Below are 16,872 nucleotides of genomic sequence, written 5' to 3' on the forward strand. Positions count from 1 at the left end.
CAAGGAAATAATCTTATAAACTTTAACCTTTTTTGTGTAATTATCTTTTGATGAAATGGTTTGTCTTTGCCAGTTAATGGGTCTGAAATGTAGATGTAACGTATTCAGTGTTGTCATGCATCAACTTTATGATTTTAATTTTTAAAATGTTTACATCCATACTGTTTATCTCACAAGACACAAAATACAAGAAACTTAACCCTGGAAAAACAACCCAAATTACCTGCTGAATATTTTGGGAGGTTATGTTAATTATACAACTGTCCACTGTTCAAATATGAACAAATAGATTTTTTTTTTATTCCGTAGAAAACAAAAAGTATTTGACACATTTATATCTACACTAACATGTATGTATTACAATAAATAAATAAAAATAAACATTTTTTAAAAAGAGAGAACAAAATTGAACAAAAACATTCTGACTGGAAGAATTAAAATCACAATAATAAACACGTTCAAGATAAGAGTCAGGCTGCATAATAATTTAGAGTGAACAGTGGGGTAAAATATCTTATTGAATTTAAAAATGCAAAAATAGGATATCAGATTGTAACAAAGATTGTTGAACCACATTTTAGGTGAGCACAAAAATGGAATAAAGGTTTGAGACATAACAGAAAGGTGTCTAATGTTATGTGTTAAGTCAACTTAATTCTTCACAAAATAATTGTGAATCAGAAACTTGTGTTTGCCTGTCGTAAATAAAAAACACTGTGCAAATAATTTGGTTACCATCACTCATTTAGGTTATAACATCATTAAACAGCACACACATTTCTAATAATGTGCATATGCAGATATTTGTTTTTCCCAGGATACATCCCATTTTTCACAGTAACCCATGCTTATTTAGTTTTTTTTTTACATGATCCCTTGATTATTTACTTTTTCCACAGCAATTATGAGTATCAATTATTCATTGGTTTTGTCCTCCACAGAACCCACAGGAAAATCTACTGCAGTGTATGCAGAACGTTGCCTTTGTTAAATATTGTAAATGTGAGTACAAACAAAACAATTAAAAATACAGTGTTTTACAGTGTTTATAAAGGCTCAGATCATTGCACAGTATTGCATTCCATAGTTTTCACTGTACACAAATTCCTCCAACGTTGCATTCTGTCTGCGTCATTGCACTTTTGTTAAACACCTGACAGCTTGCGAACCGGTTCCGTCTAGTTTCACACCGACGACGTCTGGGCGAGTCCGCTGGGGCCTTGACTCTGCAGCGTGCTCGAAACGGTGTCCGAGTCCAGCAGCTCAATGATGCTGTACGGGGAGCAGTCCTCAAGGCCCATCTTCCCACAGGCCCACCCGCAGAATCCCTTCTCCAGGTCCCTCACGGCGTGCCACCATCTTCCGAAGGCCCAGGACACCTGCACCACGGCGGAGTAGAGCGCCAGGGACAAAGCCACGGGCATGATGAGCACCGGGTAGAAGATGATGAGGAAGGGGCAGATGGTAATCTTGTGCCAGAACGTCCGCTCCTCGTTGTACACCAGGAAGACGTTGTACCAGGTCAAGGTGCCGTAGTAGAAGGAAGTGATGAAGGACAGCAGGAAGACGACGGGGGCGCAGGAGATGCTCCACAGGACCACGTGAGGACCTCGGCAGACGCCCAGGCCGCAGGACCGCTCGGGGTCCTCGCCGGCTTGGCACTCGGCGTCCAGCCGCTCCCTGGACTTGGCCAGCTCGCGGAGCTCTTTTTCCGTCATGGTCACGTGGATGTCCACGACCTGGCCTTTTTTCTTGCCTCTCGTGATGGTGCCCGTCAGGGTCACGTAGCGGCTGTCAGGGGGAAGGCTCCAACCGACGTCTGTTGAGTGGACAGATTAAGAAATGAATCTAATTGATTTTGTGATGAAAAAATGGGAAAGATTGAAAGACCTTCATTCGTGGGCGTGCAGAGAAACTTAGCTCCCTCCTCGGCACTCCTCTCCGCTCCTTCTTCTTCACCTCTTTGGTCTTCGCCGGTCTCTCGCTCCACATCGGAGCGATAGACGATGATCGACGCAGGACGCTGGTCTCGCTTTCTCCTCCTTTTCCTCCTCACCGACGGTCCCACGTCGCCGTCGTCTACATGGTTCGCCGACGATTCGGACCGGTGGGAAACGATCTGGGGGCTGCCTTCTCCTTCCGTCTGTGACTCCTCCACCTGGGTCATCTTGTCAGCTGGCCTGTTGTCAACCACCAGAAAAGGACAGTGAATGGGGACTACTGTCCTCTCGATGCATTCAAGGCAGGAAACGACCTGATGGATGACATAAATAGACACACAGGGAGGGACATTAAAAAAACAGTTTTCAAGCCACAAAATGAATCACATGAGGCTGACCTACATTCCGTGCACGTTCATGCGTGTCCTCATATTGACTTAAAAATCCACCAAATGAACCATATATGAAAATACATCATTATACAGTGTGAAACGAAATGATTGAAATTTTGAAATATTTATTTTCTGTTGATATTCACGTATGACGGTGGGAATGCAGTTTTCCTACAGACACGTTTTGGTTGGTTTACGCGCTTTCTGGGAACATTTTAGCCCAAAATTAAGGAATAAAATACACAATGTAAGCCATTCTCCTGCCATTTAAATCCCACCCATGTCCACTCTTTTGTCTTCCGATAGCCAGCGAAAAACACGATCCTCTCATACGAACGACCCCCTCTAGTCACTCTTACCTTAGCGGAACTGTGTTAGCGTTGAGTAGAATTGTAATGATTTTAAATAAGAAAATGTAATCCTTTATTTATCTTGCACTTTGCGGTGGTGGGCACATCTCACATTGGGCGTACTGATGATTTACGCAAAAAATGCCTCTGGCTCCCAGAATAGCGCTGTGATGGGCGGCCAATACAACGTTCTTACGTAAAAGTCTTTCAAGAATAGCCGAAGTGGCCAGCTGAGCAGATGCGTTACGTAAAACGTTTCCACTAAAAACCACGCCCTAGCTTCCGTCAATTGCTACGAATAATTTACTTATTAATTATTTTCAATTTAAAAAGAAAAGTAGAACGGGATTTCATTTTATATTATTTTAATGTATAAAAAAGCCCTATAAATCAACCCGTCGAAGTTTACGTAAACTAACCTCGCGCTCCAACAAACCTGTTAATAGCCTAAATACGTTTGAATAACTCGTTGAAAATATTTCATTGTAAAAAGCCTTATCGTATGCATTTTAAAAGGCACGTTTGTCGGTTAGCGTTGTAACTACTATATATTTTTTAAAATCAGTTTCATGTTAGTTTAGGCCTTCGCGCCACTTCATGTTTTTAGTCAAATCATAGCTAGAAGTCAGGCTAATTAGCTCATGCTAAAGAATAGCTGTCACTTAAATGGCTCATCAAAGTACCACCAGTGCTATTGATAACATCCTCTTTCAGTTAGGTGAGTTATTTTATGACATTCGGCATAAAAATGTGAATTATTTCAGTCTTGGTCGCTGTTTGCTTTGACTAGTTTTCAGATATTGATCTAATCATAACAGGCTGTGCTGAGAAAACGAGCCTACTATAATACGTATTTGTGTGTGCGCGTGTACGCATGTGCGTGTTTTATTATTATTATTATTAATATTATTATTATTTTAACACAGCGAGTGAGGCTCGCGAACTTACTCAGAGGAAGAATGACATTAACCAAGAGATTGAAGGTAACTGCTGGTCTAAAAATGTATTTTTCTTTATTCAATTAAAAGCAATCTATTTTGTTTCTTATCATGTGTCATTAACTTTACTGCTGTGTGTTTTGTGATCACAGTGAATAAAACTAAAATTGCCCGGAGGAGGACTTGTATCGAAACAACACGGGCAGACATCAAGACCCTGAAAGAGAATGCAGACATGAAACAAAACAATTTGAACCATAACAGAGCACTTGCAAAAAGGTATCAGCCCAAAAGAGTGCTAAATGATCATTGTTAGAAATTCTACATCCACAATAAATGCTTTTTCTACCCTTAGCATGAAAGTCACTCAGGGGATGCTCCTTCAATACGAGCGCACTTTGAAATTGGAACTGGAGAACATAAAAGCCAACTACAACAATGAAAAGTGGGTCCTGCATTATTAATTTTTAATTTATTACGTGCATTTTTTCCCCCATTTCTATTTTCAACTTTAACTAGGGATGTCTACGAAGAAAAGATGGCGAGCTACCGGAAACTGTTTCATGATCACCAAATGCCATACGTGCTAAACATTCAGGTGCAAAATGATGACATGGAGAGTTCATTCACTGCCTCTCAAGATGAAGTGACGACAGTCAACGTCAAGGAAGCGGGGCGCCGTGCATGCGTCACTGGTAATTCAGACGTGCAGCAAAACCCCAAAATTAGTGGAATTAAATTAGAATACCAAAGGAAAAATGGTTGATGAAACTCGTTCAGTGCCATGAACAATATTAGCCATCCAATTACGTTACAATCACCTTATATTTAACTTAAAGAATCTCAATTAAAGCCCATTGCAAGTTCCACTTGAAGCTAAAACGGTATATTGCTGCAAGTTCCTTCATCCATTCATTACCAGATTTTAAATTACAGATTTTAGTGTGCCTCGTTCCACATCAGATGAAGACCCAGAATGGTATATTTACATTTTTTTTACCATATACTCACATACAAACTGTTACAATGTATGTTCTAATAAATTTTATCCCACTAGTGAGCTTCACCCGCACCCCCCCATAGAAACAGTCACTCAAATGGAGCACTCACCAATCGAGGGATCCACAGCAGCCATCCAAGCCGCCAACGTCGATGACGCCAAGGTTCGTTTAGGTCGTCGGCTTAGACGAGGATTCCGTGTCGGTCGGGTTTCCGCTCACTGCAACGGACACAGTTATGTGCGAGCTGTCCAGAAACTTTTGCGGCCAAGGAACTTCCTAGCCGAGCATGGGACTTGTCCTCCTGGATGCCCGATGGAGCTTCGGGCAATGAAGGTGAATGTGCCACTTTGTCTCCATTTTTTTGCATGCACTGTCAAACCTACATGTTGAGCATTTCTTTAGATGTTGCTGGACCAGATGACTTGGCTAGCAGGGAAGAGAAACTGGCAGAGACACCATTCAGAAAAGTAAGAACCGCAAAACTCATCAGGCTTAAACTTTGAGGTTCAAATCTTTAGGCAGGAAAATCTGAGTCCTACATCGCAGCAACAAAAGAAAAACAACCTATTTTTTTTAGCTTGATATAGTTTTGATTATTTTGACAAAGTATTACTACACGATAAAATTATAATACATGAAGAATAATAAACTGTTTAATTTATTTTTTATTTAATTTACTTTTCAAAACAAAAGATTAAAATGATTACCGGAGTATGAATATATCCCCCTAAAATATGAAAACGTTTTGTCTGATTGCTTCCTTTAAATTAACTTCATGTATTAAATTATTTCACATATGTATTTCTATCTTTAATTGCTGACAGACAAGGCTGTCGGTGGTGCTGGAGGAAGACGAGGAAGCGCAGTGGAAAATGGAGGAAGGAGACGCAACTGTGGAAGAAGAGCAACCGCCGCAGGAACACAGCGCCGCTCTTTCTCCAGCGGAATCCCAACAAACCCCCATCTCAGCGTCATTCCCTGTGCCTAAAATGCCAACATTTTCCTTTAAGTCGGTTTTATCGATCAAATACAAAATGTTGAAATAGTTGGATTTTTTTTTTAATATATATTTTTATTTTTACAACAGCTTTAGCCCAGCTCGTTCCCTGGAAGGCTCTTCTGAAAACAAATCTCCAGGCTTCACCTTTTCGACCAACTCTAACCCCAGCACCCCCGGGTTCCTTGGCTTCAGTTGTGACGATGGTGGAGATGAGGTAACCCCTTATTTTTTTTGCCGCATCTACACCAAATTAGAATCCATATAGGGATTTATATTAATACTGTGTTGTAGAATTTACATATTTAGCTAAATTAGCCACACCCATACATATTACTTAATGTGAATATACGTAACGGCTTTGTCACATTTTTTGTGTAATATACTAGTAATGTAACAATGTAACAATTTAGGTATGATTTTCTTTTCTTAATACAACTTCTCATGTTACAATTTAAATATTGTCATATTTTCTTGGTTTTGATAATATATTGATTTTTATACTCCTAGTTCTTTTTTTAAATTGTGCCGTACCAAAGAAATATTTAGCACCTCAATGTCTTGGCAGGATGCGCCGTTCATGTTCAGCAGCTCCTTTTTCAAAAATAAGGTAGGTTAAGTCTCCTCTATTCTTGACTTTTGTTGTTGTTGTTTTTAACCCCTTATTCAAACTCTGCTTTCAGACAAAACAGGAGAATAAATCAGATGGTAAGTATCTCACAAATTAAGCACCAATGTGACTTTTATAATATTTCATACTAAAACAATGTCAATTCCGGCAGGTTTGGATTTCCTGTTCAATAAGTCGGATCAAAGTGACGATTTCCAGTTGCCCTTCACCTCCAGCGAGAAGGAAGACAGTGACATCGACTTTGCCTTTCCATTCAAAAATTGAGACAGTCACTGTTCATTTTTTTCAGCTTCCGGTTACAAATTTAAAAATGTTTTGTGTTGTGGTTGCTTGTTTCAAAAGCCTGAATAAATAAATCAATACAAAAACAGAAATAGACTCTGGTTATGGACTTCAATAACACAAAAAATAATTTTGCAGATTTCATCATATTTCATTCATTGACTACCATTGACTGGAAGTTAATGATCGCTGCCAACCCTCCCAGTTGAACTGGAATGGACGTCTAGCGTCATCAGAGTCAATGGCAGCCAATGAGTTCGCATAATCACCACTAAATTAAACAATACCCTTTTCCCCATTCACACTCATTCCTCACAAATAGTCACAGTTCTGTCAACACTACTTTAGTGCAAAAGGAATGCACAACTATGCAACACATTAATGATGGATTGAGTAGTAATACAAAGTAGTTTGTGTACTCACACTAGCAAGACTTGACTTCAGACTACTGCAGAATAAACAGTACACTTTTCAGTACAATGTAAGAAACTGCCATTTTTAAGGCAGGCTCTTTATACACTCAAAAATATTCAGAAGGAAACTCAATAAGACTTTAAAATGGTGGCAAGATAAAACCAGAGACAGATTAATTGGATTTTTTTTAAAATATGGTGTCCCTGGAAAATGTTTTTAACCTTAGTGGTAAAAACTAAAATATCGGGTTTTGTATCGAATGCTCCATTTAAATAGTAGCAGTGAGTACAAAGCCCATTCTGTAAGAAATGTCATGGAATAATTGAAGGCTTATACATATAGTATACATATGTATATGTAGATATACATATACATATATATATGTGTGTGTATATATACACATGTATATATGTATATATATATATATATATATATATATATATATATGTACATATATATATATACATATATATATATACATATATATATATACATATACATATATATATATATATACATATATATACATATATATATACATATATATATATATATATATATATATATATATATATATATATATATATATATATATATATATATATATATATATATATATATATAAAATATAAAATAAAGGCGCACCTAGAAGCCCGAGTCGATGCTTAGCGAGCGAAGGGTGACATGTTCGATCTCTCCTGGGACGTATTCACAGAAGCTGGTCTGATACTTGGCCAACATTTTCTGCATGGGTCGCAGGTTGAACCACCACTGGGCTTGAGGCATGCGGTGCCTAAGGTACAGACGACAAACGGGAAATGGCACCTCAAATTGACTGCTCCCATTAATACGAAAGGAAATTTGTTCGTTTCTGGTTCCTCACTCAAAGTCGGTGACATCCTTGAGTTGGGTGACAGGGCTGAAGGAGACCACCTTCCTCTGGAGACCCAGCACGCACGCCGAGTCGGCCGAGTTGGCGAACACGCGACCTGAGTGTGACGCACCCTTGCTCATTAACAGCGGCTGCCATTGACGGCGATAGAAGTATTTTGTGACGGCAAGTCATGTGTTAAATGTATTTATTCAGGGCTGGGGTGGCAAACAAAGGTTACAGTTGATATCATTTTTTTATTTTGAACTATTATTGTAGAACATATTAACTAACCATTATAAAAATAGGACTGTAAAAGTTATTTTCAATTTAAAAAAAACCAAAAAAACGAAATATTCTTTCTACTTTCATTGTGGCCTACATACATTTTATTTACATTTCCTTAGAGTAGAAAAACATGAAGTCAATGCACATAATTTGCGATGGGGGCCACACAGTATGAAATCTGAGGTGACGCCACATGTTTGATTTTGAGCCGTTTCGCAATTTTTCCTACCTTGTCGGTAGTTTTCCATCAGCTTCTCATTAATCCACTGGATGGCCTTCACTCCCAGTTTGGTTCCATAATTTCTATCAAATGGAGATGGTGCCCCTCCCTGGTGAGGTGAAGTGGAAGCATTTGTTAAGTTTGTTTTTTGTCTTTTTTTTTAAAACATCATACAAGGCTAGATGTGGCAGAGTCCATTTGTAAGGAGACTCATTTTCCCCAATAAAATACTCTGACCTTGCTCAATTTGAGACAGATGTACAAACAGTTTGGTTAAGAACACAGTTGTTCCTATAATTAGTCTCTTTTTTTAATGTCATCATTATTCTTTACTATGCAATAGATTTTCGACAAATGTTAATGAAAAATCTCTAGTTATTTTCATGCTTCATTGATTTGAATGTCATGTGGGTCAAATGATGCCGTTTGTAACTAATGAAAGAAAACTTCTTATCTTCATTCCAAGGGAAAGAATCTGGTTGAATATTTGGGGGGGGGTGTCGATCCTGTCCTGTACGAATAAGCTACAACGTGCCGATCAGGCAGAACAACCATCTTTTACGTGAAAGCAATTCTTGCAAAGTCTCATCTTCTCATTTAACATGGCTGATAAATGTGACGAGGCCCATTCCTATTGGCTCTTGGCGCAGATCAGGCATTTAGCCTGCGATATGTGATATCAATGTTCTTCTGGGGATTAAAATAAATAAAAATAAAACACACAAAATGTTGGCCAGTACCTGTTGGAGATGTCCCAGCACATTAACCCGACAGTCAAAAACTCCCTTGCCTTCTGCAGAATACAGTTTGTGGAGGAAATCTGTAGTGTAGTGCTCGTGGCATTTCTCGTTCCTGTTGAGCAGAAAAGCTTGGATTAGTTTTCATGTTTCAGCGTCGTGGACGCCCAATCCAATTGAACTGGGAGGCCAATTGCAATCGATCGCTCCCGATCCAAATAGACTGGATGCGTATGGCTTTCATTGGCACTGATTAAGCTGAAAAATTGCATGTACCGACTATACATCGAAAAGAATGATATAAAAGAAGTCAGCCAGACATGCTTTTTAGCTTTTGAATCCCGCTGACTTCGTCTGACCTGAGCACAAGCCCACGCTGGATGTCCTTCTTCATTTTCTCCGTGAGATGTTCCACATTCGTCTACAAAGAGGCAACGTGATGACAAGTCGAACCCGGGAAGAAAAACAAAGTGCGGCGGCAACCTTCAGGTCGTGGATGTTGAAGGGGTCCTCAAAGATGTAGGCCGCGTCGGCGCCCACGGCAATTCCGGTGCTGGTCGCTAGGTAACCGCAGAAGCCCCCCATTGTTTCCACTACAAACACGCGTCGCTTTGTCCCTGTAGCAGACTGCTTTATCTTGTCGCAGCCCTAAAAGGAAGATTTGTAAGCGGGAGGTGTTGAGAGGAGATAACAAAAAAAACAGGTTTGTTTGAACATCGGGCGTGCTCGCTTACCTCCATGGCGGCGTTGACGGCCGTGTCGGCCCCCAGACTGAAGTCGGTTCCGGGGACGTTGTTGCTGATGGTGGCGGGAATCACACACATGGGGATGCAGAGCTCGTCGTAGTGACCTCGGGCTTCGAAGAGTTCCAGCACGCCTCTGTAGGCCTTTTGAGGGGAGAGAAAACGGTAAAGGGCATAGCAAGAGGGCCTTAAACTTGACCTTTACAGCCCGCGGGACTGAATTTTTCAGCCCCCTACTTGACTTTCTCACACTATATCCGTTGCCAAATGCTGGTTTGTGTTCATACTGATTTTTACGTCGCAGTGAAGTCCACCAAATTAAACAACTTCCAGTTGGCATCACATAAAAATAATACATAGACTTTTGTCCGGTAATTTTACGACTTTTTTTTCCCCAACATTACGCTAAAAGTAGTTTTGGTGTTAGTACGTCGCCAAGAGTCTCAATCTGCGAAACCCAACAACTTTTGGTTTGAGCAATGTAAAAATAAGCAACATAACAACTTTGATGTCCTTATATTACGATTTTAACCCTGTAATATTACAATCTATGACTTAATAGTTGTAACTTTTCTCTCAACATATTACCATGTATGCCTCTTATAATGGAATATTGGGGCTTTAATCTTGTAATATTGCGACTATTGTGAATTTTTGTTAACTGGATGTTCCACTTTCTGATTTTCCATGGCTCACGTCTCGTAGTGCTTCCTATTGTATTGTGCTTTACTACTGTGCATTTCTTGTGCCTTCTTACATATATTTCTGAAAATAGCTTTCAGCAATCCAGACTGCAGTCGTTCTGTATTTTGATAGGTAATACCAGCAGGTTGAAGTAGAGTTCAGAAAGAGTTTAACCGACAAAAAGAGGCTATCTAAACCGGGCAAATTGTCAATGCTCTCTGAAGCCACGTGAATGATAATATGTACTCCTGAATTGCTCATCCAGACAAAGATATCCATCCCTGGATGATAATAGTTTTTGATCCCTGGACTCTAGTAAAAGACCGTCTCAATGTGGTTCAACCTACCTCAAATCCTCCAATGACAAGCAGAGCCGAGATGTTGAACTTGCTAATATTTTCCACAATCTTCTCCATGTGTTTACTGGGAAGGGTTCTAAAAAAGGGGTTTTGAGACATGTCATCGATTTTCTATGAGCCTGAAATAATCAAAATTTCACCTCTTTGTACCCAACAGCGAGCCACCTTGTCCAGTCCATCCCGCCACGTTGTGCCACTCCATCTCAAACACCTACCGAGCACAAAGAGTCCCATTTTCACCATGATGAGGCTGACTGGTCGGGAGTCTGAGATGGCAGTGTGAAGGAACTCACGTCCCCGTTGGCGAAGCCCTGGAAACCGTTGTGCACGGCGTAGATTTTATGGCCGTTTGCGATGGCTAATCGAACGGCTGACCTCACGGCCGCGTTCATGCCTGCTGCTGGGGCACCCACATTCAGGATGGCCAAGGAGAATTTGCTCTAAGAGAAGAGGATTTTCACTTACACACATGTAGGATGTAAAATGCTCTTTGATACATACAGTCAAAGTTAGCGCTCATTAATAATAATTTCATCAGGTGTTCAACTTCTATCAATGTCAAATAAAGTTGTTAAAATTGATTATTCTGCTCCAATGTTTGCCAACTTCCAAGAAGTCATACATAGCGATATTCTGAGAGAGGTGTTGTTGTTTTTATTTTAAAGGTCAAGCTTAAAGCACTCACTTTATATATATAGATTTTTAATCATAAATGTTTAGTGTCGGAATCAGCGCATCACTAATGTAAGAATTACCTGTATTGTTCCAATAAATGCGATTTAGGAATCCAGATTATGAATTACCTGTAATTTTGTGTCAATTTGAGTCATGGACGTACCTTAGACTGGGCAGGCTTCTGGAAGGCGAGCAACTTATAAATATTCAAGTTGTTCTCAAAACTCCTGCAAAGATATTTTTCATAAAATTACTAGTTAGGTACAAACTTCTAAATTCCAGTCAGTAGTCCACATTCCAAAATATCTTTGTTAGCTTCATAGACAGCAACAGATGTCCAACCCATACTGACTTGGAGGGTTGGCAGCAATTAATTCAAAACTAAAACGGATGAAGTAGAATGGATACATTTACGGTTTATTTCCATTGGTGGGTGTGTTGTTGTTTTTAAATGTTGTTTTTATTCAATTTTAAAACATGTTTTCTTTTTTTTTTTAAATTCCAAAAACATTTTTAGAAACTTAATTAAATAAATAGAAGAATATTAACTGTTAACTCTTTAGCTGCCATAGATGTCAAAAGATGTTCGATTCAGATTAACTCAGAGGGTCATCAGCGTTTATCAATACCATTTTTATAAAAATGCTGTTGTTAAATGAAAAAAAAAATGATTTAAAAAAAATATTTTATAGAGATTGTTTTCCCTTTTTGGAGATATTATTGAAAAAAAAAGTCACGGGGTATCGATCATTTGTCATCAACCCTCTCAGTAAAAACAGATAAGACGTCTAGCGATGTCAATGGCAGGAAAATAGTTCATCCCTTCACTGCCTCCCTCCCTGTTGAAAACTCATCTTGTTAAAAACCCATCTTGTTAAAAACGGTCACCACTTACCCCCCGCGGAGTTTGACAGCTTCATCAAACCTCTTCTCATTCATAGCTGTCTGCACTAACTTTGTCTGCAAAAGAGAGAATGTTAGATTCTAGCGACACCCACTGGCGGTAGAAGATGGGCTCACCATCTCCACGCACTCCATGAGAGGCAGACGGACAGCCTGGTTGCCCGACAGGCCGATGACGCAGGCGGGAGTGTCGGGAGACGCCTCCATCAGGGCGACGACCGCCTCCACGCCGAGCTTGCTGCTCTATAAGTTTTAAAGTGACACGGTCTGTTTCGGGCGACTGTGGTATATTGTGTATTTGTGTTGGTTTGTACGCAAAAAACGCTCACAAGTATCCTGTCAAAGGCTGAGGGAGTTCCTCCTCGTTGGACGTGTCCGAGGACGGTGACTCGGGTGTCGTAGCCCAACCGCTTAACCACCAGCTTCAGAGAAAAGCCCATCATTTTATGTTTGCGTGTTCTACCAAGAACAACATTTTATATCTTACATCTTTGAGGTAAGTAGAGGAGATGGGATTTCCGTGCATGTCAATGGCACCTTCGGCAACAATTACAATGTTCAGTCTGGACCCTTTGATACGACTCTGAAAGCATACACAGAGATTATATACAAATAAATTTTTGGAAATGTATCCGTCAGTTACTGTTTTGACTAGCAGATTGTCATAAAAAACAGTGAAAAATATTGATAATTGTGCCAAAAACAAACCACCATTGCAAATGCCTTATTTATAATATTTACAAAAACAATAGTCTGCTTTCACTGATGAATGCAGAAATGAGAGACCTATTGAAATAAAGCCATTTGTCCGTTTTAAGAAAGACAATGGCGCTAAAGGCCTATGGAAATAGTTGTTGATTCATTTCAGGATGGATTAGTTGTTAATTAATTATTTTTAACAGCCGAAATGATTCAAGTACTATTATTTTTCCCATCCTTACACTGACTGAACCATCTGGAATTCTTACCGCCTCGAGACGGTCACACATGCGATCCTCCCAATCGTCCTTGGGAGGAGCCTCAGGAATGAATAGCCAATCAGCACCAGATGCTAGTGCAGACACCAAAGCGAGATACCTGAATTAAAAAAAATAAAATAAAATAAAAAACATGATAAAATGTCTATCTATTAGAATTAGAGTTGCTTTAGGGATGACAAAAAAAACTTACCCACAGTGACGCCCCATGACCTCCAAAACAAATGTGCGCTGATGGCTGTCGAGAGAACAAACAAATCAACTGTTGGATTCTTTTCAGGACTTCATTCCGACTGAGTAATGTTGAAATTTTAAAGGTGAAAGATGCATGGATAGTACGAGTCCGAGCATGTTCCTGCAGGCTCAAACAAACTCATTTGGACGGCGGTGTTCTCTTTATACACATCAGCCCGAGGTAATAAATAAGTTAGTAAAGGTTTGTCACTAACCGTGGTACACATCCAACTTATTTGGCAGTAATTATTCTCTCCCAGTTCAAATGAACCACCATCAATGAAAGCAAATGTGTCAACGTTCCCAAAGATGTATTGCTTTTTTGTTTCACCTTTGTGCAGTAGTCATGATAGCATCAATGATCTCCATGATGCGGTGCAAAGCAGAATCCGCTCCGATAGTCATGTCGGTGCCGCAGAAGTCGTTGTCTATAGATCCCACCAAACCCACAATGTTGAGATGGCTGTGCTGGTTTGCCAGTGATTCAGTGATCTTGCCTGAATATACAAAAACAACAAAAAAATCAAATAATAAATCATTCAAAGTGATGGAAATGGGGGTCTCAAACTCACCGCTCTGGACGAGCTCCTCCAGCAAATTGCTCCATTCGCTGCGAAAGACATTGGCTCCGGTGAGGCTACCGTCGCCCCCGCACACGCACAGGTTGGTGATGCCCCGTTTGACCAGGTTGGAGGCAGCCGCCAGTCTCCCCTGGCGGGTCATGAACGTCTTGCAACGTGCGCTGCCGATTATCGTCCCACCCTGTGACGGTCAAGTCAGAATTTATTAACATTGACAGACAATCAAAAAATTATAGCGAGAAGGGTTGAAAAGGTTACCAAGGTGCTACTTGCTGTTAGTTTTCATATACGAAATACATGCCATTTTTAAGTACAAATTTGAGTACTGTATTTTCCACACTATAGGGCGCACCTTCAACCCATGGCCTATCTTAAAATGTGTGATATATATAAAGGTGCATCGAAATATAAGACACAGTAGTAGTAGTAGTAGGGGATTGTGTTAAACATCCACTAGATGGAGCTTTAGGAGTAATAGGTTGTGTTATAGATCCAATGCTAGATAGATGGAGCTGTAGTAGTTGTAGTAGTAGGGGGTTGTGTTATACATCCACTAGATGGAGCTGTAGGTAGTAGTAGTAATAGTAGTTGTGGTCAGGGGTTGTGTTATGCATCCACTAGATGGAGCTGTTGTAGTAGTAATTGTAGTAGTGTTTAGGAGTCGTGTTATACATTTCATACAATGAAGGGAGTGTCATCCAATGAATAACCAATACTATTGATCTATGTATCAATCACTTTCAATAAAATGGAAGACTTTCAGTCGCGCCTCATAGTGCGGAAAATACGGTAAACCCCACTACTGTAACTAAAAACAACACTGAAAGATGTTTCCTTCACATGCGCATGCCTTTCAAGTGCACCATAAGGTCCTCAAATGGACACCAGGAACTTCTGTCACTGCGGAACTACTTTCTGGTTTCTATTAGCAACGAAACGCTATGTGAGAACAGCTAAAACAAATGCAGCAGGGCCCCTTACCAGATTAGAACCTGCACTAGACAGTCAGGAAGATTGATGAAAAATACAAGCCCTATTATAAGAAAAGAGATAGAGAACTTGAGAACATGTTATAATGCATTGAAGAAGGGCAGGATGTTCCTATTGATATTAAATTGAAGTAAAAAGACGGGAATTGAAAGGTGGATACACGTTTCGGTAATGGGGAGACATTTTCCCTCCAGAGTAATAAAAGCTACTGCGACTGTTTTTGCTTGTGTTAAGATCGTCGGACATTGGCCACTTATACGACTAATGACACGTTCAACCTACCAGCTGGATAATATTGGTCACACTATGCCAGTGTGCCAGTTTAATGTTATCTCCTCCATCTACTAGCCCCTGGTAGCCCTGCAAGATAACAAAACATGCAACACATGATAAGAAACAGCAATGCATATTCTTTTTTTCTTTCATTTAATGTTATTTTACCTCATATATCAGGTAGACTTTGGCACCAACGTAGATGCCCATTCTGGTGACAGCTCGCACAGCAGCGTTCATCCCTGGACATGCACAATACGAGAGCTTCATTTAAAATGAGTGATTTTAAATCAACTGAATTGGGAAAATGTTTTTTTTTATTTTTGTGGTGGTGCAATGGGGCTGGGTGAGTTTAAGATTGAAAAAATTGATCGATCTCAGTCATCAACCATGTCATATTTAATCCAATATATTCATCTGGAGATGTAAAAATTACTGTCAGATTTTGAAAGAAAATTAGACATCTTGTGCACCAAAACCTATTTTAGATGTGAGATGCCATTGTAAAAAAAACTATCTATTAAACAAAACAACGTTTGAAAAAAACCCTGAAATAAATCGTGATTTGACGATATGGCCCTTCCTCTGCCCAGATCGCCCATCCCTATAATAATCATCGTGCATAATCACGGACTTCCGCTTCCTTAACTTCATTAGATGTTGCTATATCAACTTGGAGTTATGATTTCATAACGCCATATCGGCCAAAGGTTAGCATCGAAGAAGGTTGAAGCAGATTTGCTCAGACCTTGTCGTTTTAACCTGTTTAACCTCGTTGTACTCAATAAAACGGTCACTTTTACTACAGTCTTTGAACGTCTCATTAATAGTTGTGCACCGTTTCTTAACAATAATAATGACGTCAATAATGGACGAAACAATTGTTATAACACAGTAAATGTGATATTAAAGGGATTTACACACAATAGCTGCGTTAGCAAGAGCTAACTTCACTTGTTTTCGGCAAACGATGTCAAAAAAATCTTCATTTTAAAAAGATATGACACTTTTGGTGGGTTGGGAATCACCTTGTGCGTCTCCGCCGCTTGTGAGCACCGCTAATGCACGGCCTGCCCCGGTCATCTTTAACTTTTCCAGATCCATGGACGACATGTTTGATTGTTTTTATCCCGGCTGAAACTAAAATTTGGAGGGGACGTTCGTTATAAACACCAAGTGACCGTTTGAGGGGTTTCTTCTCTTTCCTTGAGGAGGGCGGGGTTTAACCCTATTTAAACCAGTGGTCGACGTGTTTCTGTAGTTGGACTTCTTGACTCCGCCTGTCCGAAGGTGAATGATTGTCGTTATCTTCACCTGAGCAGCCCGGGGAAGCGTGCTTTACAGTTATTAGATTAGGTTGGAACGTATACACCGCCCTTCCGCGACACGCTG

The 16,872-nt window shown here is 39.9% G+C and overlaps 3 protein-coding genes across 11 annotated transcripts; 1 reads left to right on the forward strand and 2 right to left on the reverse strand.

The window, feature by feature from the left end:
* Nucleotides 1-120: 120 nt before the first annotated feature.
* On the reverse strand, nt 121-3,009 carry tmem169b (transmembrane protein 169b). 2 transcript variants are annotated; one of them, XM_077616744.1, is made up of 3 exons: nt 2,692-3,009; nt 1,891-2,180; nt 121-1,819 (listed from the first exon to the last, which is right to left on the reverse strand). In XM_077616744.1, exons 2-3 carry the CDS (start codon nt 2,165-2,167, stop codon nt 1,185-1,187), a joined length of 912 nt encoding a protein of 303 aa, XP_077472870.1. In that variant the 5' UTR covers nt 2,168-2,180; nt 2,692-3,009; the 3' UTR covers nt 121-1,184. The 2 variants fall into 2 exon arrangements, with proteins under 2 accessions (XP_077472870.1, XP_077472869.1); XM_077616743.1 differs by having other exon boundaries at nt 1,891-2,254; nt 2,692-3,002.
* Nucleotides 2,901-6,617, forward strand: LOC144086699 (uncharacterized). 5 transcript variants are annotated; one of them, XM_077616739.1, is made up of 13 exons: nt 2,905-3,400; nt 3,609-3,665; nt 3,773-3,899; nt 3,976-4,065; nt 4,140-4,315; nt 4,557-4,783; nt 4,855-4,954; nt 5,024-5,088; nt 5,446-5,630; nt 5,709-5,835; nt 6,187-6,228; nt 6,302-6,326; nt 6,401-6,617. In XM_077616739.1, exons 1-13 carry the CDS (start codon nt 3,349-3,351, stop codon nt 6,511-6,513), a joined length of 1,386 nt encoding a protein of 461 aa, XP_077472865.1. In that variant the 5' UTR covers nt 2,905-3,348; the 3' UTR covers nt 6,514-6,617. The 5 variants fall into 5 exon arrangements, with proteins under 5 accessions (XP_077472862.1, XP_077472864.1, XP_077472865.1 ...); XM_077616737.1 differs by having other exon boundaries at nt 4,557-4,599; nt 4,678-4,954; XM_077616741.1 differs by having other exon boundaries at nt 2,906-3,400; nt 4,557-4,599; nt 4,678-4,783; nt 4,855-5,088.
* Nucleotides 5,372-16,714, reverse strand: pfkla (phosphofructokinase, liver a). 4 transcript variants are annotated; one of them, XR_013304557.1, is made up of 24 exons: nt 16,509-16,714; nt 15,649-15,722; nt 15,490-15,567; nt 14,209-14,398; nt 13,968-14,133; nt 13,596-13,640; nt 13,394-13,502; nt 12,913-13,008; nt 12,755-12,847; nt 12,543-12,668; nt 12,418-12,482; nt 11,686-11,749; nt 11,141-11,287; nt 10,988-11,058; nt 10,836-10,923; nt 9,796-9,948; nt 9,545-9,709; nt 9,421-9,482; nt 9,065-9,176; nt 8,334-8,433; nt 7,829-7,934; nt 7,591-7,738; nt 6,378-6,592; nt 5,372-6,291 (listed from the first exon to the last, which is right to left on the reverse strand). XR_013304557.1 is itself a non-coding variant. In XM_077616732.1 (23 exons), exons 1-22 carry the CDS (start codon nt 16,591-16,593, stop codon nt 7,591-7,593), a joined length of 2,343 nt encoding a protein of 780 aa, XP_077472858.1. In that variant the 5' UTR covers nt 16,594-16,714; the 3' UTR covers nt 5,372-6,291. The 4 variants fall into 4 exon arrangements, 3 of the variants coding, with proteins under 3 accessions (XP_077472858.1, XP_077472856.1, XP_077472859.1); XM_077616732.1 differs by lacking the exon at nt 6,378-6,592; XM_077616730.1 differs by lacking the exon at nt 5,372-6,291 and having other exon boundaries at nt 6,343-6,592.
* Between the last annotated feature and the right edge of the window lie 158 nt (nt 16,715-16,872).

Source organism: Stigmatopora argus, chromosome 13, assembly GCF_051989625.1.
Source record: "Stigmatopora argus isolate UIUO_Sarg chromosome 13, RoL_Sarg_1.0, whole genome shotgun sequence".
Lineage (NCBI taxonomy): Eukaryota > Metazoa > Chordata > Actinopteri > Syngnathiformes > Syngnathidae > Stigmatopora > Stigmatopora argus.